The following is a 23,442-nucleotide window of genomic DNA, read 5'->3' as shown; positions in this document are numbered from 1 at the left end:
ATTAATAACCTAAAGTCACAGCTCTCTCTCCAACTTTCTCATCACATGCTCCATTATTAAACCCCCCCAACAATATATACACCAAAACAAACACTACTCAACCATAATTTCATCATCATCTTTCGTGAGATCAACAACGACCGCTGCAGCAGGAATTGGCTGTCCGGTATGCGATGTAGAGACTTGACCACTGGCAGTTCTTGGGCCTAAACCAGCGCTGTCAGTTACGTTCATCGGGGTACCATAAGCATTCCTAGCAATAGGTTCAGGTCTCGATGGCAGACCATTCATACCAGTTCCGTGAGAGACAGTGGGATTATGGATCCTAGACTGGCCGTTTATAGGCCCATTTGTATCTACCCTACTGTTTCCAGGCATGAGCCTAGCATTTTTTTCAAGCCTGATACCCCAGTTTGCTATGGGACCACCTCTACTACCCGCCCCAGGCAGTGAACCGACTGCTGACAACATAATAAGGTCGCCTGAGAAGTTTTCTGCTGGCTCAGGATTAGGTGCATTCCTGTCGAAATTCAGCGTAAAGCATTCTTCAAGCGCTTTGAAATCTCCAAGATGTTTAGTTTCCTCAATGCCGAGTTTGCCGCCATTTCTAGCAAGTTCCATGGTATCGGTTTCACTTGCCACAAGAGCTACATACTCTCGCTGTAGTCGCTCGACTTTCTGTTCTTTTTCCAGAAGTTCGGCTTTCAGCGCAAAAATCTCTTTTTGGAGCTTATCCTGATTACTCGCATTGTCCTTTCTCATAGCGTTGATAGCATCGAGCCTACGGACCATAATTGGCCTACCAGATGCCTTCCGGTCAACCTCCAAACAGTATTCGATCTTCTCTTTCCAGAGTTCAAACTTCGGAACGAAAATATCGTCTCGAAATATGTGTGCGATTTCCAGAGCATCTTCAATCATTGCCTTAATACTATCGATTGCGACCTGTGTAAGCCTATGTACCGCAAGATGGCGTATACCAGTCACCCTTTGAAAGAGGGAACCAAGAGAAGAACGTGCTTCACGACCAATGGCTTCAACTGGTATCTGACACTCGTTCATTGCGCCCTACCATAAGTTCAACTCTACATTTTCGGGACATTCCCATGTGTTCGCAAGCAGCATCTTAGGAAGCCACTTTTGTACAAATCGATAGCACATAGACTCTAATGCAGTTTGCAAAGATCGAAGTATTGTTATCTGAAGTATGAAGGGCAGACAGGGGAGATTCGGATTTCGCTGGGAATAGTGACCATGAGGATTGGTTTTGTGTTTTGGAAGGACTAGAATAAAATCGTTCAGATTAGCCTTATACAAAGAGATTTTGAATCAGGGGAAAATGAATTCCTACCCCGCGAATTTAAGCTTCTGTCAGAATATTGGACTCTTTTTGATGCTCTTGATCCATAATATTCAGGTATTTGGCCTCGACCTGATTTAGCATCCTTGCATTGAGGTTTTGTATGATGAAGTTGATCTGGTCTAGTTGGTGCAACAGACGAATCTGGACGGCAGAGAACGACCTTTTGGACAGTTTTTCCATCCTTGTTTGTCTTTGAGATCTTCCCCCCTTGAACTCTTGGGTTGGACCTTATTGCCCTTTTATCCACAAACCCTTCAACTGGTGTCAGGTTATCTGCTCTACCAGATTGCTTCTCATCGGATTGCTGTAACATTTATGATTAACAAAAGGTACTCTGCCATTGAATGGACATTGGTCAAACAACACCAACCTTTGCATTATTGAGGAGTTGTCTGTCAACACTCTCTTGATCATTATCGCCGTTGCTAGATTCTTCAGAAGATCCATCATTTGAAGAAATTTCAATGATTTCTGTAAAGGTGATAGCAGTTTTTGGAGCAGCTGCAGCTTCATTCAAAATACTTGTGTGACGAAATCGTTGTTTAACAGTATCGTTTGTGTTTTGCATTATCGTGTCCATGATTGCAGTTGTTTCCAAAAGTCGAAGTCGATGTTGAAATTCAGGTTAGAAATTGAGTACAGTTGTGGAAGAGAATAAATAAACAATGACCAATACTGGCGAAATGGTTGTTGTGGGAAGTCGGGATATAGAAATCGGAGTATGGAAATCGGGACTCGGAAGTAATGAGGTTGGTATGGTCCGAAATGGACATAATATTCACTTTCTTATTGAATTTCTCCTTCCTATCCCGTGATACCTTCTACTGCGGCCTATCAAGGAAAGAGTGAATGGGCAAAGAAATAAAATGAGATAAAGATTCATTGGCTGGAAACTGTTTATATGAACAAGATGTAAAAATCGTAAAAAAACTACTTTGCTTCAAACTGATACATACCTTAATTATATATCTATGTAGGTATATATATATAAACTGCTTATGAAAGATAAATTTACTGTACTCACTCCCATCGGTAAGAGAAACTCTTCATTGCTGCAAAACATTCTTCCCATCACAGACCTGACTTCTGAACGATGAACTTGTTATGGGCATAGAAACATGAATTAGAATAGACTCTGTTTCTGTCTGCTACTATTGCATCACACAGATTCCTGTTAGATCTACTGAAGCTCACCACTGATCTTTGATCAGATTCACTACTCACGAAGCTTGGTGTTATTTGCCCCCAATCTCTACAACTCTTCAGTCTAATCTCTTGTCTGTTTCATCTTTCATATCTTCCATAATTCAATATTCCACACCAGAGCCCAATTTTTTTTCATTTGCAACATTGGTAGTGAGACTACTGAGGCTGCTATAAGTTCTGCTAGGAAGACTTGAAAGGTTGTTGATCAATCAAGTGCCAAAACATAAATCGATTTTATCCAATCATTTTGATCCATGGATGGTTAGGAGCTTTCTCATGACTAGTGGTTTGTACCTTTCGATTCTTGAACAAGATACAGAGTCTATATGATTATTGCCATGTCTGTCATGCAATGCTAGATAAAGGGTTTATTTACACGACATGAACAGGATTTTGTGGACAATCATACAATCATCAAAGCAGCTGACTCGATTCAATACCCAGTGTCATACTTGAAGTGGAAGCTGTGAAGACGATCATATTACCAATCAGTACCTAATACATCAAATGGATTTGTTGGCTTTTTGTTTGCCATGCCAGTCTGATTCGACTTTTCCCGCTTCCGTTTCTTCTTTTGCTTAATTGCTTCCACAGAAGTGGCAGTGGATACTCCAATCCCCTGACTTAAATCTCCAAGAATCGTTTCTTTCATCGTCCTTAAGATGGAGTCCATTTTTTCAAACCCATTGAGATCACTGAGACATGGCAGGTCTTGAAGCATGTCATTTAGTTGCGACAGTGGTAAAGGGACTGAGTTACGGCCACCAATCAGGGTCAAAAAGCTTATCATCTGCTTCAAAATTCTGAAAGAGTAATGAGATCCTTGGATTTGGGCAATGACATGTATCATATCCCAATCCCACTCACTTGTCTTGCGGATACTGTCACCTGGGTCTGAGATTTGGAGTCCAGTCAAAACCTTTCTGCCCAGGCCTACTTTGTCAATCGACTCTGACCACTGGGCATCTTGTGTAAATGAGATTGAGGTCCAGTGATTAGCAGCGTTATGTCCCTTGACCTTGGACCGTGTCTCGCGAAGGAAATTTATAACTTCAGTGCAAGCCTCTAAAATATCTGAAGCATCTGGAATTGCCCACTCCCTCCCGCGCGAAGCATTGGCTTGTCGTTTATTCTCAAAAACGGAGGTCCTCCTCTCTTCGACTGGAAGTACGAGATTGATGCAACCATATGCCAGTTGTCGGATAGATGTGGACATCTCCCAAGCATTGGTTCGAGATGGGGAATCAACGAGAAATGGAAGAAAAATGTTGATGTTATTTGCACCATCCTGGGAGCCGCTTGAAGATTGGGAAAGGCCAAGGCATTTCATAAAATAAGGAAACTGAAGAACATACTCACAAATACGAGGATCAAGAACTTGCAGAGCAGTCTTCACTACAGAAGGTTTGAGCAGCTCCGAACTGAGAGTGGCTACATCAATATCCACTGGCAAATACTCCTTGACAAAGTCTTTATACATTTTTTGGTGCTGATTGATGGCGGTTAACGCAATCGCTTGTTTCAGTAACTTCGAAAAGCTACCATGAGAATCCATGAAAATCTCAAAAGCAAGAGCACGAATACCATATGAAGGTGGAAGGCCTAATCGCTTGATGATGGATCCAGCATGGAATATTTGGGACTGTAGCATCCATGCATCGGCCTTGGATGAAACTTCAACATCTTGAAAGAAGCTCACAGAACTGTCGGTGCCAATTTCATGAACGAGAAGATCAGAATCGCCAGTGAGAATGATTCCACCATATCGGCTAACATAGCTGGCACAATATGTATCTGCTTCGCCGGGAACAATCGTGACGAGATGTTTGTATTTGTTAGAGTTTTGTAAAGCTTCAATTATTGCAGGAACGAGAAAGGATGACGCTGGAAGTTTTGTGAAGTTGGGGCGCTGGGGGGAAAATGCGAAAGGAAATGAGGTAGGTATAGTTCGGTTTGTCGATGAAAGTCGGTACCTCAAACCAGACGCATATTCTTTGTGATATTTCTCTAGTTGCTGTGTATTTCGATTAAGCCTTTGGTAACGAACATCTAATTTGGCTGGGGGTAGATATCCATCAAAGTATATCCTTTTCCTGCGACGAGTTAACACAACGAAGAGAAGCCCATGATCCCGTTGAACTCACACAACAGCATCACTCCTTTCTAGGCCATCCAGCCATGCCAATACAGTATCTCCAAGCTCTTTATACGACGGATTTGCTTCAAAGTAGTTTCCCGCCGACTTTTTGGTACCTAAACATATATGATAGATATGATATGCCAAACCTGGACCGTCGATTACCACATCTTTGCGCTTGAACGAATCGAGAGTTGCATAAGGACGGAGGAATGTTATTAGATGTGGAATTCCCATTGCTTTAATGGCGACAACAATGATTGTACATTTGTGATGTTTGGTTGTATTAATTGAATGACAGACCTGGCTCGAGATGCTGCTGGTAATGAGTGAAGTGAGTCCTGTTCAGAGTGAGGTTTGCGTGAAGGAATGATAAATTCTGGTGAAGGGATGGACGAACATTTGATTTCATGGTCATTGATTGATTCCCCAAATTTCAGCTCAAACCCCCGCTAGCGCAATCAACCCCACTACATATCCTGGATCTCTCGCCAAAACTTTTTTCTTTTCTTCTTGACATTGGAAAAGCATCTTCAACCAAAAGAAAAACATCAACCAAGATGCGCAATACACTCATCTTCGCCGGCAGTTCATGTCCAAAGCTCACAGATCAAATATGTACGAACTTGGGAATGGCTTCGGCCCCAGTCGAGCTTACTCAGTTCGCAAATGTACTGTTTCTCAACTCCCAGAGAAGCAAGCTATTCAGCTAATAAATTCTAGGGGGAGACAAGCGTCAAGATCATGACGAGCATTCGCGAGAAGGATGTATTCGTCGTTCAATCGGGTAGTTCTAAGATAAATGATAGTATCATGGAGCTTTTGATCATGATATCTGCTTGTAAAGGAGGATCCGCGAACAAAATCACAGGTTCGTGCGCCTAATTCCATTTTTTAACATCGCAAGACTTAGTTGCTAACTTGTACAGCTGTTCTGCCATACTTCCCATATAGTAGACAGTCAAAAAAGAAGTCACATCGAGGAGCCATCACTGCTCGTATGCTCGCAAACCTGCTACATGTTGCCGGAATTAACCATGTCATTACCGTCGATCTCCACGCTTCACAAATGCAAGGCTTCTTCAAATGTCCCGTCGATAATCTTCACGCGGAACCATTGATCGCACGTTGGATTCGGCGCAATGTGCAGGAGTGGAATGAGGCTGTGTGCGTTTCCAAGAATGCTGGTGGCACCAAAAGAGTAACATCTCTAGCAGATGCTCTGAAACTCAATTTCGGAATGGTCACAACAGACAGAAGACGAACTCCCGCGAATATGTCAATGAGTATGATCATGAACCAAATTGAAAACTCTACAGGCGAAGATTTGCATGCAGATATCAATAAGCTACATATTGGCGCATCTCCTGCAGCGGAAGAAGAGACGGCAGAAGAGCCCAAACATGACGGAGAAGCAGACCCTACCTCTTCAATGTTATTGGACGGTGATTCAGTCTCACATCAGACAAGAGCCCGTCAAGACAGCCACCCTTCTCCACCACAACGTCTGCACAATGCGCCATCGGCCATCAGATCTGGGCATCGAAATTCTGTTGGAGCATCTTCGCCTTTGATACGAGCACATACCACCCCCGCACCAAGATCTACACCTGTCGATGAAGCGATAGAAGCACAATATACTGATGAGCGTGCCCGAGAGGTCACCCATGGTCGATTGGTTCAAGGTCACATCGTTTCAGATGACTATCCTTCGCCTACACAATCCGCGATGTCATCTTCATTAATTCTCGAACGTCCTGAAGATGACCCCATGTCAATCTCTATGGCGTCTTCAATCTTTAATCCTGAGCCACACGCACTCGGCGGAACAGCAGACGCTGCTGGTGATGCATCAGATGAGGAAGAAGAAGGCTTTAAAGACCCAGGTCTCGAACAGATGATTACATTAGTAGGAGATGTTCGGAACCGCACCGTCTTCATCGTTGATGATATGATTGACAAAGCTGGCAGCTGGATCGCCGCAGCTGAAACAGTCGTCAAACGTGGTGGTGCCAAAAAGGTCTATTGTATTGCTACGCACGGCCTCTTCGGAGGAGATGCCCTTGAAGAACTCCAAAACTGTGATTGTATCGACACCATTGTCGTTACAAACTCATTTCCTATCCCGCCAGAGAAAGCAAAAGATGCAAAGAAGTTGCAAATCTTAGATTTATCAAAGTTACTCTCCGAGGCCATTAGAAGGAATCATTATGGAGAATCAATTTCTGCTCTTTTTACACATTCTAGCGATTAGATTTCTGGTTTACGATCGTATGATTAATATCAAAATCAATCTGCAATTTGCTATATTCGAATATTTATACCCATAGCGTGGCGTACGGTAGCGGAAAGACGGAAAGGATTATGACTGAATAAATTGCTATTTAGCAAACGGGAAGGAATTGCATTTTCTTGGAAAGAGAATTAACGGCGGCGCAAATTCATAGAACCAGGTGTTCTCCATTGTCTCACTTTGAGTCCTCCAGGTGCGGTGATACATTTTGATATTATCATCCTAAGTATATCTTATTCTTTCTCGTCCTTCGTCCCGATTTTCTTCTCTCGAGTTCATCTTGAAGTGTTGATATTAACCTACACGGAAATGTTTGCAACCTTTCATCTAAGTTTCCCTACATCTTTTGCATTATCGTTTTTCTCATTCCCTCTATTTTTTGATAGACACTATACCCAGCGATGCGATCTATAGTGATCGCAGGGGCATACCTTTCCTTTAGAAAGATGTCCTTAACGGAGCGTTGGTAGATTAAACACAACCTTGATATATCTATAGTTGCGTTTGTAACTGGTTTGGATAGGCGATACTTGAAGGTGCTTTATTGAAACATGATCGATAAAGGGCCGGATTTCTTTCGGACATATGATTATTTGTGTGCAATGGATATTGCGTTGGGGATCAGATGGAACTAGAGGGTAGTATGAATTTGGTAGATGGACACATGTGAGGATTTATGAGTAGTGTCACAGAATAAAAATACCGATATGAATCTGATTGCCATATACACATCATTGTTAACAGAGCATCGAAGTTGAACAGTGTACATGCATGTAAATCTAATTACATTCTACAGTATATATAGTTGCTTGTTTACAACATTGTGCAGTGCCATGCCTCATCTGAGTTTTGTGCATGCAATACTACCCTTCCACTAAGCTCCAGGACGGGAATAGTCTAATGCCTCCACCCTCTTCCATACTTCTCTCACTACACGCTCTTGCTGCTGTCTTCCTGTTTCGTTGGGTGTATCGCCTGCTGGTCTAGAGATGCACAAGGTAGGTTAGTACTGGCACTCTTTTTGCTACATTGTTGGAATAGAGGGGGAATGGCAATGGATTTTAGGGCGCAATAAGAGAGTGAACATACCTAATAGCTAGGTATAATCGACTGCCCAATTTAACTTCTTGGATAGGATCAGTCTCAGGGTTGGCGGGAGGATTCGCGGTGGTTATTAAACCGCCGGCTTCGCGGAGAATGCAAATGCCTGCTGCTACGTCCCTGGAGTGTGTGTTAGTTGACGGAGAAAGTAGAGATATGAATGCAATGAATCAACGAACCATTCCCAACAACCGCCTTCCCACCAAATATCGAAAGCTCCAGTTGCTGTGTATGCTAAATCCATCGTTGCACTAGATGTCATAGAAGTGTTAGTATTTTGATTTCCCGTCCTATCATGTCATAAGAGATGAAGATGAGAAGAAATGACTCACCTCCCCAAACTCCTAACCCCATGAACCATTCCTCCTTTTCCACCTCTTCCCCCGATCTCAGTAGCCAGATTTACAAAACTGTTAATCTTCTTTCTCAAATTTCCTCCCTCGATATCCCTCCTATCCTTCCCCCATTCACAACTAAAAGTACACCCCTTCGGCGCCTCTTGTCCTAGAGGCTTTCCTTTTACATATGGTAACTTCCTCTTCCTCTTCAAACTTCCGGAGCCGAAACTAGAGCCCCCCGATGGAATCTCATCACTAGCCCCCACATGATCGTTTTCCCATGCGCCGTGTCCAGCTAAAGCAGAATAAGAGACATCGAGAATTGGAGCGTAGATGACTCCAATGATGGGGATACCGTTGATACAAAAGGCGATGGAGATACAGAACATAGGGAATAAATGTGTGTAATTTACTGTTCCATCGAGAGGGTCGACAATCCAGGTTGGGGAGTCATCAACGAGGTATTGTTTGGAGGAACCGGAGGAATAGGTTTCTTCTCCGATGAATCTGGGGATTGTGAGCTACGTTTTGTGGATGAAGGGGATAGTATATACTTATGCGAAGGATATCGACTTAATATCTCATGCTTAACAAATGCTTCAACATCTATTCATTTCACGTGATTAGTATATCTCTTTTCAATCCTACCATCCTGACGCATCAGATAGACGTATCTTCCCCCATCAATACCCAGCGGAAAATGCCCAAGACATACCCAAATCAGTCTGTGTAACAATGTCCACCGCATTCATTTTTTCTTCCTGCTTCCCCCCTTCATCCCCTTCACATCTCTTTTCTACCCCGTCCATCAACATTTTGCCCGCTCTCCTCCCCAGGTCCAACGCAAACGCGTAGATCTCCTGGAGTTCTGCATCTGATATCTTATCGGCCATTTTGATGTTTGTTAACCTCTATGTATCATCAATTGGTGTATGAAATGCACCGGAGGGAACTTGTTGTTGGATGGCTCACAATACAGAGGCTCAGATATGAGTAGGCAGGCCCGCGGATGAGTAAGACTTGATAGATAGTGGGGTTGTATCAGAAAGGATTGGATTGGAGGCCGATGATAGGCGTGGTGAAGCGTAGTGGGGTTGTATGGTGGGGGATTTTTATGCTGATTGAATACAGTAGACATCGAGAGGCCCGTCGATCAGTGATGTTTGTTTGTCTGGAGATTTACAAATACAATTCGGATCCGAATGTGAAGCTTGATTCCACGAGGAAGTATGGTTTTCACTTAGGAAGTTTGGTGAGAAAGAAATATTCATGTTCCAAATTGAGTTAGTTCATTGCTTGAGTACAATCTATCTTAATCTTACATACAGCCCATGCAACCATTTATATTCTAACCACAAAGTCATATCACGTTTCTAAATAGCCAAAATCGTCACACTTAATCGTGACGTCTCTCGGACTTGAGTCCTACACATATATTTAACCTGGACATCACGAACTCGCGTGCTTCGCCCTGTCATTCGCCAATTTCTCCAAAACAACAGTCCTTACCTCCTTTACCGGTAACTGCTCAAGCTCAACTCCCAACCAAACCTTATCTTGCTCCAACCCCTGGTTAATCATCGCTTCTACACCTCCTACTACCTGCCATCCAGCTTTTGTAGCTAGTGCTGCAATCTGTGTATCGGGACTTGGATGATAACACATTTCCAAAATTACTCCCTTTTCTCCCTCTTTTCCCAAGAATTCTGTAATGATTCCTCGCGCTCTATGTTCATCTTCGGATATTGGTGTGAAATCTGGAATGGCAGAAATAATTACTGTCGGTGCGGCTAATGACTTCGCTTGTTCTACCGATTCGATATACAATAAATTGTCTCCGAATCCGTTACTGCTGCACTCTGCAATCACAGCGTCGCACTCGGATTTATCCCGATTGACCATGTATACGGTCTCGCAGCCGAGGAATTTCTTCAATGCGTAGACGGCTGCTCGACAGGTTCCTCCACCTCCGATAACCATACCTGCCGAACCTTTTATACTTGATATTGTTGCTGCTGATGCGTTCTGAAGGATAGCTTCGCGGACACCAATACAATCGGTGTTGGTTCCACAAAGAATCTTCTCGCCAGAAGGAGATGTGCGGTGGTAGATAGTATTAATGGCACCAATGGCAGCGCCCTCTGGTGTAAGCTGGTCGAGGTATGGGATGATGGCTACTTTGAAGGGCATGGTTACGGAAGCGCCGAGAAATTTGGGGTCTTTGGTGAGTTCGATACAATCTTTGAGGGTTTGAGTCTCATATAGATATTGGAGGTAATTGAGGTTTAGTGAGCGGAAGATTGTGCCATGGACTTGTGAGGGAATCATTTGTTAGCTGAAGATCTAGAAGAGAGAGGATGGGGGGCATTGGGAAAGTTCTTGTAGCTGTGCATAGAGCGTGAAATTTCCAAAGGATGGGTATGCTCTCTCAAACGCAGCAAGCTCTGGTGATTTGAGGCATGTCCCCATGGGAGTGATTCTGGATGATGAATAGCTACGAAGCAGATGATGTGGTGGAAGGCTCAAGGATTCGAACTCACATAGAGGAGAGAGAGAATGGGCAATTGGATACCCAAATAGGTATGCAACTCGATCCAGGTGGGAGATTTCCGGGGGCGGGGTCTCCATCATTGTGGAGGGAGTGGTGGCGTCAACGGTGCTGGTAATTGTTTGTGACATAGCTGCAGATAAAAACTAATATTCAATAAAATGTCGCAACTCGAATCGTGTATCCAAAAAGAGATGAATTCTAATATGAGTAAGGTTATAATGGATTGGAGTTGGGAAAGATGAGGAGACGAATGGGAGCGGAAAAGTTATTTCGAGAGGTAACCGAGGAAATGGAGCTTCTGAAATCGTGGAGATATCTTGCTATAGGTGGAAGAGCAAAAATCAAACAAACAAGTCAATGGGAAAGGAATTGTATTCTCTATGAGCCAAGTCTCAGGGTCTAATGGCATTAGCCCGTGAGCAATTTAATCAAACTTATACTTTGTCCAGCTAATTGGTTTGATGACAATTCCATACGTCTTGACCTGTAAGAAGCTTTGCAATGCGCGGAAATATATATACGCGTCGCAAATTCACAATCTGAAGGGTTGAAGCAGAACCCCACCAAATTTTGTACATACAATGCACAGTTTCATGCTTTTCATAGATTTGTTTTGGATGAGATCTGATTTGTGAAATCAATAACCTATTCTTCTGTCAACCCGCAAATTTCTTTAGCCGTCCATGAACACTAGGAATGATCCCACACGACGTGGGGTAGGGTTTGACTCAATTGAACCAATGATTAGCTAGAAGCCCCTTGTCGTGAAGATTTAAGCGACGGCACGGTACATTTCAGCGATAGGTTACTATTTGAGGTTAGCGTTTCCGAACTAATTGTTTCTTAGCTGCTCTTCCATTGCAATTTGGTCGGAGCTTCCAGTTTCTTGTCTCCGCCATCAACGTCTCAAAGGTTTAAGTAAAGCTATAGCTAAGAACCAAAGGCTTGCTTAAATGTCTTGGAGTGGCGGTGTTGGCTACAGAGAAGTGAATTCGTGAAAGAACAAGTGATGCAGAAAGCCATGGCATTTAGATATGCCGGGTAAATGTTTTGGGAGGTAAACATCTCAAGATACTGCCATATTGAAGTAAACAACGAAGAAGTTGGTCTTTAGGTTGCAAGTTGCAGCGCATCATCAATATTTTGGGGTAGCCAGATTGACTCGTGTTTTGTAAAGATTACCAGCCTCAACATTCCTTCCTTTCTTCATATTTAAATCAAATAGAACATTAATTTAAAGGGGTGAATTCCCCCCGCTGATTCCCCATGGGGAGAGCTACCATGGGAACCCTTTCCACGTGCTAACTAGGTCGATCACCAATCATGTTCGTCGATAGCACCCAGAAAAAAAAATGGAAAAGGTCTTTCCCCTCAATTTTGATATTCTTTTCCGGGTCTCCCACACTCTCCCACACAAGATCATTCTCTCCATCAAGTTCTCCATCTAAGGAAGTAGTCTATACCCCAAGTAACCTAGTGAGATCTCAATAAACCAGCCAAATCCCAATCTTTAGTGCATGATGACCTTCAGATTCGCGCCTTCACGCGCCAAATCTTCTCCCCCTTTCCACCCCATGGCTTTCTGGATGGATGCGGAACCTAAGCTAGGTCCTCCCTCGTGTGCTATCTAAGCTTCCCCACCAACAACCAAAAAGTAAGGTCATTTTGACTTTTGTCAATAGCATTGGCATAGCATTCGCCGCGCACGGAAGATAAAAACTTGCCAAGACACACACCAAAATGAACATGAATCTTTCATTCTACCCCAGAATGCAATCCAGACTTCCTTGTCCAGTCCCAGGAAGACGGAGCCGTAAGCGTGGCCAAAAGTGAGTTCTGGATTGCCATCAAATTTTGAAGATCCACCATACCAAGTGTTATCTGGATTTTCTTCTTATAAAATGGGTGTTCCGTTACGAGTTGTCTTTTTCATCTCATCATCTTTACTCTCTTCTATCTCTTTCCATATAAACAACTTGATTGTCAAGAATATCTAGTGATCTTTGGCAATTTTATTAAAGTTGCGATATCACAATACTACATTGCAGTTGGGCGGGTCCAAGGGTTCAAGCTTGTGACTCACGTTACTTCGAAGAATTTTTTCTTCACGACGCCAAGGAAATCTTGCGAAATCAGCAACTTCGAAATTTTGGAAGTATTGAAATAGAAGATCATTCAAGATGGGTCTTTTGACTTTGGTAGAAGGTATGATATTTTGGGGGTTCTTCAAAAGAGTAGCCACTAACATTCACCAGATCGGCCTACGCCAGCATGTGTCTACAATGCCCGCGTATACTTCTGCGCAACTGTGTAAGTGATCCCGTTCAATATGCATAGATTCATCAAACTAATCTGTTATACAGAGCTGCGTTTTGTGCAGTGATGATTGGATATGACTCCGCATTTATCGGAGGAACAATAGCTCTTCCATCTTTCAAGAGTGAATTCAATTGGTCACAATATTCAGCCGATGAAGCTCTCCTTATCTCCGAAAACATCGTCTCACTCTATCAAGCTGGTGCTTTCTTCGGAGCTCTCTTCGCTTATGCAGCTGGTCACTATTTGGGTCGTAAAATGGGTCTTCAAGTGTTCTCCGGTGTCTTCATTGTTGGCGCTGGAATGATGTTGGGCGCCAATGGCGATAGAGGTCTTGGATTAATCTACGGTGGTAGAGTTTTGGCTGGTATTGGTGTTGGTGGCGCCTCCAATTTGACTCCTATCTATATTTCTGAGCTTTCTCCTCCTGCTATCAGAGGACGCTTAGTCGGACTGTATGAGATGGGATGGCAAGTTGGTGGCGTTGTTGGCTTCTGGATCAACGTAAGTTCTTATCCCAGCACATTAACGTGATTTCATTTATTGATATATGAACAGTACGGAGTCTCAACTACTATGCCCGCAAATCACAGACAGTGGATCATTCCATTCGCCGTCCAATTGATCCCTGCCGGTCTCATGTTCGCCGGACTATTCATGATCAAAGAATCCCCAAGATGGCTCATGAGCCGTGGTGATCGAGCAACCGCCCTCAAGAACCTCTGCTGGATCAGAAAACTTCCTTCAGATGATATTTACATGCTCGAGGAAGTATCCAGTATTGACGCTGCTCTCGAACAACAACAGGCCACTGTTGGACTCGGCTTCTGGCAACCTTTCAGAGCTCTCGGTAACGATCGCAAAGTCATGTACCGTTTTGCTCTCGGCTGCTCTCTCTTCTTCTGGCAAAACACATCTGGTATCAACGCCATCAACTACTACTCTCCTACCGTCTTCAAGGAGATCGGTGTTGTCGGTACAAATGCCTCGCTCCTCACCACAGGTATTTTTGGTGTCATCAAGGCAGTTGTCACACTCATTTGGCTTTTCTTCCTCATCGACAACTTTGGCCGTAGAAATCTCCTCATGTATGGTGCCTTTGCAGGAGCCATCTGTCTATACTACGTCGGCGCCTATATCGCCGTTGCAAACCCTTCTGCCAACCCTTCTACCACTCTTTCCGCAGGTGGTAAATCCGCCATGGCATTCTTTTACCTCTGGACCGCTTCCTACACTCCCTCATGGAACGGTACCCCATGGGTCATCAACTCCGAGATGTTTCCCCAGCACGTCCGTACACTTGGTCAAGCATTCGCAGCCGCTAGCAATTGGTTCTTCAATTTCTTGGTTGCTCGTTTCACAGCACAAATGTTCAAAGCTATGGGGTGGGGTGTTTTCATCTTCTTTGCTTCTTTGATGATGTGCAGTATTGTATTTGTCTTCTTCTTAGTTCCTGAGACCAAGGGTATCCCATTGGAGAGTATGGATAGACTCTTCAGCTCCGAATTGAAGGCCAGACATGCCCATGGCGTTGTATTAAGAGAATTGAAGGAAGACGAAGAGGCGTTCAGAAGAAACGTAGAAGGAAGTGGAATTGGATTGGACAAGGAAGGAAACGAGAAGAGTGCTCATGTCGAAGTTGTCTAAAGTATAACGGTATCTGGCCTGCTTTAAAGTAGGAAAATGGGAAACTCAAGAGGCTGAGCGGACTTGTGTTTGGTTTTTGGTGTTTATAGTATTTTGGAGGCTGGCTTTTTGTTTTAGGGATCATCAGATGCACATCTTTGAGGGAGTGTTTCTATGATTACCGCTTAGCATTACCACACGCATATATGTATGCATTGATATTAATGAGTTTACGAGTATGATAATATCAAGAATTTAATTCTGATCAAGAAGAGCATCGATGACTTAACGATGATCCCCTTATATGTACTGTGATCGCATATTTTGGTGCCTTATCATACCTTACCTTTGTTGTCAAAAAGTACGGAAAACCAGGAATCCAAATCATGAGCCACACCAATCTTGGTGAACAACTAAATCTGAATCTTCTTGATGTCCGAAGAGTTGTGGATACTTGAAGACAGCGAGTGACAGGCAAGATGGATTTGGCACTGTCATGAAGAATTTCAACTCTTTCCCGTCCTTAAGCATCTTCAACAAACTATCTGCCATCATACTACTCGATTCCTGATGATAAACCAGTAGGCGGAATAGATCGAGGGAGGACAATGGCTGGCCACGGTCAATTATGGTGGTTGTGGATGACACTGGATGTTTTATCTTCAATTATTGGACAGGGAATAGATATTGTAGTTATGCAGTGGATCGAATTGGATGTCATAGTTTTACAACAAAATCATTCATGCCCGTCTGTTGTTCTTGACTAGATATCAATTGACTTTACAGTAGTATACTCGGATCAATCAATGTGCTGCGCTATGGAACCACCGATTAACAAGCGGGAACCGTTGCAAGAGGTGTTTAAATAGGATATGTGGTGACTGTAACTGCGAATACTGCAATAGACCGGAAACAAAAAGTAGATGTTGGAAATTCTGCATTTCCTCACTTCATTTACCCTGGTCTTCTTGACTTCGGAAATCCAAGAAATCCACGGACTACGGACGTCACTTTGAACACACAGCTTCATTCTGTACAATCTATCTGGACAGGTGTATTTACGTGTGTCAAATTTAAGTTCATCAACTAGCCCGTACCCCTACCCTTATCCATGACCCATAACCCCAATCTCCATCCAATTTTGTTGCTTCTTGGTGTCTTCGCTTTCCTTTCTCCATCCACGAAAACTCCACATAGCTAATATAAACAAGAATCCAGTACAACAAGACGCTAAATCATGCACAATTTCATATACAATTTCATACCCATTATCATCCCATCCATGCCTGTCTATCTCCCTCTCCTTCTCCATATTTATGATAATTTGAATATACCTCCATTCTCATGCGTCTCTTGGGCGCTTTAACACCAGTCATCAGCTCAAATTGAGCGATAGCCTGCTCGGGAAGGACTTCAAGACCGTCGACCACTACCCAGGCAGTTTTGGTTTCAGAGCGGAATTGGCGGATTTGAGAGAGGAGAGGAGTTGTAAGTGGAGGTTTATAGGAGAGCTGTTGTGGAATGTTAGTCGGTTTGTAGGATGCATGACGAACGTGTGGAAAAAATTATGATTATTTCAAAAATTGCATTCAATACAAGGAGCGTATCGTGATTTAATAATAACGATCTTAAACGAAGGTCAAGATTTATTGGAACAAATTGAAATGCGTATAAACCTAGAAAAAAGTAGGAGAACCACGTGGATAGCGTTCTGGATACGAGCACTGAAGTGGAAAGACAAGAGTAAAATACGTACCTCTACAACAACTCCACCAGTAGGACTACCCAACCATTGTATAGGCATCGTAAAATTTGCTGGTGGCTGATCTCCAACACTTCGTGCCGGGACACAGGAGACAATCATAGTAGGCGGGCTAAAGCCCTGTGGCCACTGCTCCTGCGATGATTGCAACACATGTACAATTTTGCCATGATTACTCAAACTAGTAGCCCACGAATTGAAGTGATCAGCAACTCTCTGAGCATTCTCAAGTGTTCGATTGAATAAGAATATTTTGCGACAACCGAGTTGGATCATGGCATACACAGCTGCTCGTGCCATACCACCTGCACCGATGACTAGTCCCGTCGTTTTGGATGGCTGGACGACATTTCTTGGAGATATGTTACGGCGGAGACATGTCATTATCCCAATGAAATCGGTGTTGTCGCCATAATAAGCAGTGACGGGTCCAGTTTTACTTCGACGATTTGCATGTTGAAGTAAGGATTGCGTGGTGCCGTCAAGAGAATTGCCGTCTGAGGATGGCCGAAGTGGTAAGAGAGTGTTCACAGCCCCAATAGCTTTTGCATGGTAACTTTTTGGGCCAATTCGCGACATGATCTGGACTTTGAATGGCTGGGTGATGGCTGCTCCACCAAAATCAGGTCGCTGACAGATAGCATGAATATCATCAACGGATTTGACTTGTAATGATTGAAAGTCGTTGCTCATACCACACACTTCATAAGCTGTGTTGTGCATCGCTGGAGACAAACTGTAGGCTACACTGGCTCCAAGATGCACAAAATGAAGTGGATCGAGTATAGACTTTCGGTATAGTTCTTGCCGAGCCTCTGCTGCTGTTGGCAGAAATTGTCGGAGTTGACTCTTACTAACAGTAGAATTCATGACGGGATGCGTTACTGGGGTAAAAATTCGGTTCTCAATTAGCGAACTCCTTCCATGGTCTCCAAGATTATAAGCGATTACTGGAAGATGGCCTGGTATAGATTCGATTTTTCTCAGAAACCCGCGAACAGTCTCGTTGTCACTTTCTTTCGAGGTTGCTCGAGCAAACCTGACTATATCACAACCTATCGACTCGGCTCTTCGATATTGTATCATCCTAGACTCGTCATCCCATCCCCATGAGTTTTCGACACGATGAAGATAGTGTCCAATAGTTTTTGTCCTCCCAGAAGACCGAACAAGCTGCATGACACGATCGGATGAATGCTTAAGATCGATGACAATATACTCAACCCCCAGCCGGAGCCCGTGCTCAAGTAAAGCAAAATAGACATCTTCTTTTTGAGATAAGGACAATGAGAGACCTTCAAATGCATATTCTTCGGCGTGGAGGATAACTGGTACCCCAAGCTCCCTTCTTACCGTGGAAACTTGTTTAGCTAAATCTCTTTGGATATCGGGAGACCTCAGGGCATCAACCTTGATTTGAACTGCGTCGGCTCCAGATTCCAATTGTTGAAGATCCAGATCAGGAATTGTTGACATACGAACAGACAATGCATAGGTATACAGTCTGCACTCCGGTGGCAAAGCTGCGATAGAGAACGGACTTTCTAAACTATTACGAAGGACACCTTGTCCCGTGATGAAGTCAAGAAACGCCGAGAAGTCTTCCTTTGCATGTTTTAATTTTGATGAAACATTGGGAAGTCCTTGATCTTTTGGACTCGCCATTCCATCACAACTTCTATCGTGCAAATTATAATATTCATAATTTGAACAAAATCGATGCGCAGCATCGGCGTTTTCGTAACGTGCAGCTTCGAAATCTCCTATGTTTAGCATTTCTCGGATTCTTTGACTGTTTCGCAAAATATAGATCACGGGATTTGTTTTTGTATATTCTCGACTAGCAGATCAATCAAGTTAGTGAATAATTCCAAGATTGGTACTTCAATATAGGTATGTAGATATATTCGAAAATTAGCCCAGGTTGTAAGTATTGACACAGTCCCAGACTTTGAAGCGAATAGAAGAATTTGAACGGCGAAGATAGAGAAGAGGATTATGCTTACAGTGTCTTTTGTACCTCTGTTGCGAGACTTGCCATTCCACATTCAATAATGCATCCTGTTCTGTTTTCGTATAACATTTGCCTCGCAACGTCAATATTTCTTTTGTGAAAGTTTTGAGCTCCATTCTGCTGGACGTAAGCAGCACGAGAAAGGCCTGTGACTTCCTGAAAATAGTGGTCTTCAGTTATCAATCGTCGACCAAGATGTGTTGCTCCAATAAAACCCAAACTTCGTTTTCCCGACCCTCGGGAACCTATGAGAATGATTGACGCATTGGAGGAGAAAATTCGACCTTTCGTTTGCACTCCTGGTTTCAACTGTATCGCCTTTTCTATATCCATGATTCCATTGTTGGAGATGACTTGAGTTGTTAGAGACATTGTTTTGCTCGCATTCTGGATTTCGTCCCGTAGCACGTGATTGGCTAAAATCAAGGATGAAGGGGCTCCGTTCCAGTACAGTCCAACGAAGCGACAAACTCAAAAATGGTATGGTAAGTGGGATGAGTTGATTACAATCGACAATTTTTTCTCGTGAATAAGTACAATATAACAAGAGAAGAACCAAGGGAAATTGTACAGAAATGGTTACTTATCGAAGTACATTCTTGATCGCTCTTTCGAAAAAGCACCGAGACACACAATCGCAAATGCCGAATGTAGGTCCCTTCAATCAATCACCTAGACCTAGTAGACTAGCCAATGACCGTGGCCAGGTACTAATTAATAAGCGGCTGTCGGGTGAGAATTCTTCCACCTCCAGTTGAATTAGCTCGGACTCTTGGCTGTCTGTGGGGTATGGGGAAACGACGAGATGAATTTGAGTTCAATGTCAAATTTTGTATGGAGAATGAACGGCGACTTTAAGATATCCAATTGCTGTTACCTGGGTGAAAATCAATGCTGTAAATCATCGCGATACCATTGACAGGAATAACGACACCTACCGAGCTGCTAATAACCTTCGCGCGCGACTCAGAACGACAATCCATTTGATATGGTACGGAACCAAAGACAATCCTTCTGGTTGAAGTAAGAAACAAATCGGTCGATGGCATACATATGGTTCGCATGCGAAGGTATCTCGGGTTGAAGCGGGCATCGTCCCTTGTTGTATATTATCCATTGTAGCAATGGAACATGGAAACTCTACCCGGAGCTCGAAGCCTGAAGGGGCGTCATCAAACAATAAAAAGGAGGCCAAGGCTCTGCCGGGAGGCTCGAAGAAGCAATTGCAGGGCACACGAAAACGAGTTTCTCAGGCTTGCGACAAGTGCCGGAGCCGCAAAGATAAATGCGATGGGAACCGGCCATCATGCTCGACTTGTTTAAACCACGGCAGAACTTGCTCTTACGACGCGAATGTAAAGAAGCGCGGGCTACCAGAAGGGTATGTTCGTGGGATAGAGAAGTTATGGGGTCTTACTATAAGAGAAGTGGAGGGCGTTGAGGATGAAATTTTGGCAGTATTCAATGGGGACGAGACAAACGAGGCACTTATCAGCATCTGGAGAAATGAAGATGGACAGCAATCGGACAGCCTGGCTGAGGTATGGAGGAAGTCTCAATTGTCAAGAGAACTGGAAAGATTGCTACCAATATTGGAACCGGGGCCTGGGTCTAGTACTGGGGACATTATTAAGAGAAAACGTCTCGACTCAGATGTCCAAACAGGGAAACGACCTGTGCTAGGGTGAGCATAATCGGGTTTATTTGCATTCTACATCTCTCAATGTTCAACTCTGGTTGAATTTTCATATTGAGTTTGATATATTCGGCTCCAAACTTCCAAAGCAGTTGAAATTTTTAACCTGATTTATCGTTCTCATTCGATCGCACGTTCAGCCTTAGCTAAATATCTAAATAAATCTGAAGATATGGACTTTGCTTAGAATTTTCCATATACATGGAAGCTTAACTTTTGCTGACTCTCGGCTTGTAGTCTAGGCGCCCAATCCGATTCTCCTATATCTGTTCCAGATAATGAACCTCCACCGCGGACTTCAATCAGTGGCTGGTCCGATCAGAAAGTCGATTTTCAGATTCAAGAGGAGCCGCCTGCGTCCCCAATAGCTGGAAGCTCTGTCGGAAAGTTTTCCAACAGTCTTCCAGAACCCATCACACACCGCGGATCGATTTTGAGTCCTGCTCACCCAGCAGCTGCAGTTGGTAGATCAAATCTGCCCGAGCTTCCATCTGAGACCTGGCATCTCCTTGATGTATATTTTTCTTATACTCATTGTTGGCTCCCTGTTATAGAAAAGCATGACTTATTGAGAATATCGTATCAATATTCTCAAACAAGGACCAGTGGAGCAGAGGTTGTCAGTGGAGATCACGCACTTTTATGGGCTGCAATAGCCTATGCCAAATTTCAACATCGAGCTATCAACAATATACCTCATGCTCAAGGGTTGGTATCACAAGATGTATGGACGGCCGAAAGGATGTATACACACGCGAGAGCTCTTATTCCAAATGAAGAAGGAAATCTAGACCTTGGCCATGTGCAAGCTCTCCTGATCTTGACTCTCACAAATTTTGGACTTGGGCATTTAAACAGGGCATGGATACTTATTGGACAAGCTGTCAGGATTGCTATTGAGCTCGGTCTTGAGAAACCGTTGGTTGAGGAGCCAAAATCATCAAGGCATAACTCGAGATCTAAGCACGTGTTTCTAGGTTGTTTTGCTTTGGATACCTTGGTCGCAGCACGCCTACGAAGACGTCCACATTTAAGATCAGATGATCTGGACTGTATTGGAATGTTAGTCGAAGATGGTTTGGAAGAATGGGATCCTTGGACGGACTGTCTCACTGTGCGAAGGAGTGCTGTTGGAAACTCTAGAGTTCCAGCCTCTATCCTGAGTACTTTCAATCGTCTCGTCCAAGTTCTCCAAATTTTGAATGATGCAAGTTGCGCATCCGATAGTGCAAAAACTGTCCAATTCAGCACCGGATTGCTGGAAAGGTTACATATCTGGAGTCGATCCCAATCGCAGCCTTTATATTTCGACTCTACTGCAATGAATAGCGAGCAAGCTTCTTCGCTGCTACCGCATCATTATCATCTTCATATTGCATATTTCACCACGCTTGCGGAATGCCAGCTCTTATCACATGGTCAAAGAAAGGGAAGCCCTGATTTAGAACCTTGCACAAGATCGGCACGGCAAATCGTTCACCTTTTGAAACGACATTCTTATACATTTGGGCTTCTAATAGTTCCACCAACATTCGAGTACTTCACCAAGAAAGCATATGATGTTGTTCATGCGGTTCTGCGAAGTATTGACAATACACACATTGGTGAGCTTGATTTTATTTTCTCCCTTCCCAGTGCCCTACTTCTTTTTAGATTCTGATTCTTCCTTAATGCCTAAACTTCTTCATTTCTTTCGTCTTCTGTGACGAGCGATTACTGACAACCTGAAATCGCAGTTCTCGACGATTGGAAGTACAACTTAGATATGTGCGTTTCTACCATGGAGCCAGCATGGCCAGTTTTTGAATCTTTCAAAGATGCTGCCGAAATCGCCCTACTAAAAAACCGACGTGAAAGCCAAGCTGCGTTTGATCTCATGGTCCCAGCAGCCGCCGAAACACCCCAATCGGCCAAAACGCCTAATAGTACAGCCAGCTACGAAATTAGTCAGCCATATAGTCCTCAAGTCTTCCGATCACAATCAATGAATAGCATGGATACATCACGGCCCACTAGGAGTAATCTCCAATATACGAAGAATTTAGTGCCGCCAACATCACATGTGAGTCCATTCATATCTTGATTTTGAATTCTCCAGCTTGCGACATTGCGTGAAATTTTGTTTTCAAAGCTTGGTGTCGAAACTTCCAGAATTAGGGCTACCGTGCGACCGTGCCATTCTCATCTTGAGATAAAGTTGTGTTCCTTGTTATACTGAAGACTTTCTTCACAAGTAATTGCTGACTCGTCGGTGACGCAGTCCAAGCACTCTTTTAATGGTTCTCTTACAGAGAATTTTTCTACAAGAATCTCGGAGAGCCCTCAATCGGTCTATAACAACGGAAATACCACAACTCTAAACTCATGGGGTGCTCCTCAACAAAATCAGAACCAAAACCGGGCAACTAATCAGATGCCGTTTGGGTTGCTCCAGCAATCTCCCAACTTGCAACAAACAGTACTTCCAAACAGCCTGGAAACCGATGGTGATTCGATATTCAACGATTTTGCTGTCATGGATGCAATGGAGTGGTACGTTATTCTTTCGAAACCGCACATAGTAAGAAAAATCTTGTATTAACAGCATGTAGGACGAACAGTATGGATCAGAGTTTAGTAAATCTTGGATTTGAGGATCCCGACAACCGAAATAAGGATTTTTACACTTTCTGCCGGGAACCTGACCCGCTATATTCGAACAATAGTATATTTCAACAACTGCTAGCGAGCTCCGCAGCAGATTCATTGGGGATGGATAATCATGGTTTTGGAAATATAGGAATGGGCATGCCTGGCGGTGCAGTGTTTGGAGAAGGAATGGATTTTGGACACGGCGATGAGGGAATTGAGGCAGGGCAGATACTCCAGGCACTGAGTGCTGCCGAGGAGCAAAGAACAAATCCTGGTGGGAATGGTTGAGGTGCTTCTGCTTTAAATAAAAAAACCCTTCGAAGAGATAAATGGTTTTGTATGGATTCATGCAGGGTTCAATGTCAATAGCGGAAGATATAATTGCTAACCGACAATCATATTTGATAT

At 43.5% G+C, this 23,442-nt stretch overlaps 8 protein-coding genes across 8 annotated transcripts; 3 read left to right on the top strand and 5 right to left on the bottom strand.

Annotated features, from left to right (window-relative positions):
* Positions 1–93: 93 nt before the first annotated feature.
* Positions 94–1,943, bottom strand: EAE98_003126 (uncharacterized protein; the record flags this gene model as incomplete). Its single annotated transcript, XM_038950746.1, has 4 exons — positions 94–955; positions 1,073–1,283; positions 1,352–1,667; positions 1,734–1,943. 4 exons carry the CDS (start codon positions 1,941–1,943, stop codon positions 94–96), a joined length of 1,599 nt encoding a protein of 532 aa, XP_038813275.1.
* A 1,107-nt stretch (positions 1,944–3,050) lies between these two features.
* Positions 3,051–4,943, bottom strand: EAE98_003125 (uncharacterized protein; the record flags this gene model as incomplete). Its single annotated transcript, XM_038950745.1, has 2 exons — positions 3,051–4,662; positions 4,714–4,943. The coding sequence occupies 2 exons, from the start codon at positions 4,941–4,943 to the stop codon at positions 3,051–3,053; spliced, it is 1,842 nt and encodes a 613-aa protein (XP_038813274.1).
* A 323-nt stretch (positions 4,944–5,266) lies between these two features.
* On the top strand, positions 5,267–6,960 carry EAE98_003124 (uncharacterized protein; the record flags this gene model as incomplete). Its single annotated transcript, XM_038950744.1, has 3 exons — positions 5,267–5,377; positions 5,430–5,577; positions 5,636–6,960. 3 exons carry the CDS (start codon positions 5,267–5,269, stop codon positions 6,958–6,960), a joined length of 1,584 nt encoding a protein of 527 aa, XP_038813273.1.
* Positions 6,961–7,739: 779 nt separating this feature from the next.
* Positions 7,740–9,331, bottom strand: EAE98_003123 (uncharacterized protein; the record flags this gene model as incomplete). Its single annotated transcript, XM_038950743.1, has 6 exons — positions 7,740–7,982; positions 8,089–8,220; positions 8,280–8,351; positions 8,433–8,945; positions 8,993–9,044; positions 9,154–9,331. 6 exons carry the CDS (start codon positions 9,329–9,331, stop codon positions 7,874–7,876), a joined length of 1,056 nt encoding a protein of 351 aa, XP_038813272.1. The 3' UTR covers positions 7,740–7,873.
* A 556-nt stretch (positions 9,332–9,887) lies between these two features.
* Positions 9,888–11,117, bottom strand: EAE98_003122 (uncharacterized protein; the record flags this gene model as incomplete). Its single annotated transcript, XM_038950742.1, has 2 exons — positions 9,888–10,750; positions 10,979–11,117. The coding sequence occupies 2 exons, from the start codon at positions 11,115–11,117 to the stop codon at positions 9,888–9,890; spliced, it is 1,002 nt and encodes a 333-aa protein (XP_038813271.1).
* Positions 11,118–12,911: 1,794 nt separating this feature from the next.
* Positions 12,912–15,200, top strand: EAE98_003121 (uncharacterized protein). Its single transcript, XM_038950741.1, has 4 exons — positions 12,912–13,194; positions 13,245–13,299; positions 13,353–13,809; positions 13,864–15,200. Exons 1-4 carry the CDS (start codon positions 13,170–13,172, stop codon positions 14,950–14,952), a joined length of 1,626 nt encoding a protein of 541 aa, XP_038813270.1. The 5' UTR covers positions 12,912–13,169; the 3' UTR covers positions 14,953–15,200.
* A 751-nt stretch (positions 15,201–15,951) lies between these two features.
* On the bottom strand, positions 15,952–19,079 carry EAE98_003120 (uncharacterized protein; the record flags this gene model as incomplete). The annotated part of the gene is made up of 3 exons (XM_038950740.1): positions 15,952–16,442; positions 16,688–18,533; positions 18,700–19,079. 3 exons carry the CDS (start codon positions 19,077–19,079, stop codon positions 16,203–16,205), a joined length of 2,466 nt encoding a protein of 821 aa, XP_038813269.1. The 3' UTR covers positions 15,952–16,202.
* A 752-nt stretch (positions 19,080–19,831) lies between these two features.
* Positions 19,832–23,322, top strand: EAE98_003119 (uncharacterized protein; the record flags this gene model as incomplete). The annotated part of the gene is made up of 5 exons (XM_038950739.1): positions 19,832–20,391; positions 20,641–22,007; positions 22,140–22,465; positions 22,664–22,935; positions 22,995–23,322. 5 exons carry the CDS (start codon positions 19,832–19,834, stop codon positions 23,320–23,322), a joined length of 2,853 nt encoding a protein of 950 aa, XP_038813268.1.
* Between the last annotated feature and the right edge of the window lie 120 nt (positions 23,323–23,442).

Source organism: Botrytis deweyae (assembly GCF_014898535.1).
Source record: "Botrytis deweyae strain B1 chromosome Unknown BDEW_005, whole genome shotgun sequence".
NCBI classification, from domain to species: Eukaryota; Fungi; Ascomycota; class Leotiomycetes; order Helotiales; family Sclerotiniaceae; genus Botrytis; species Botrytis deweyae.
Note: the sequence above shows the minus strand (reverse complement) of the source record. Positions and strands in the feature narration are given on the sequence as shown.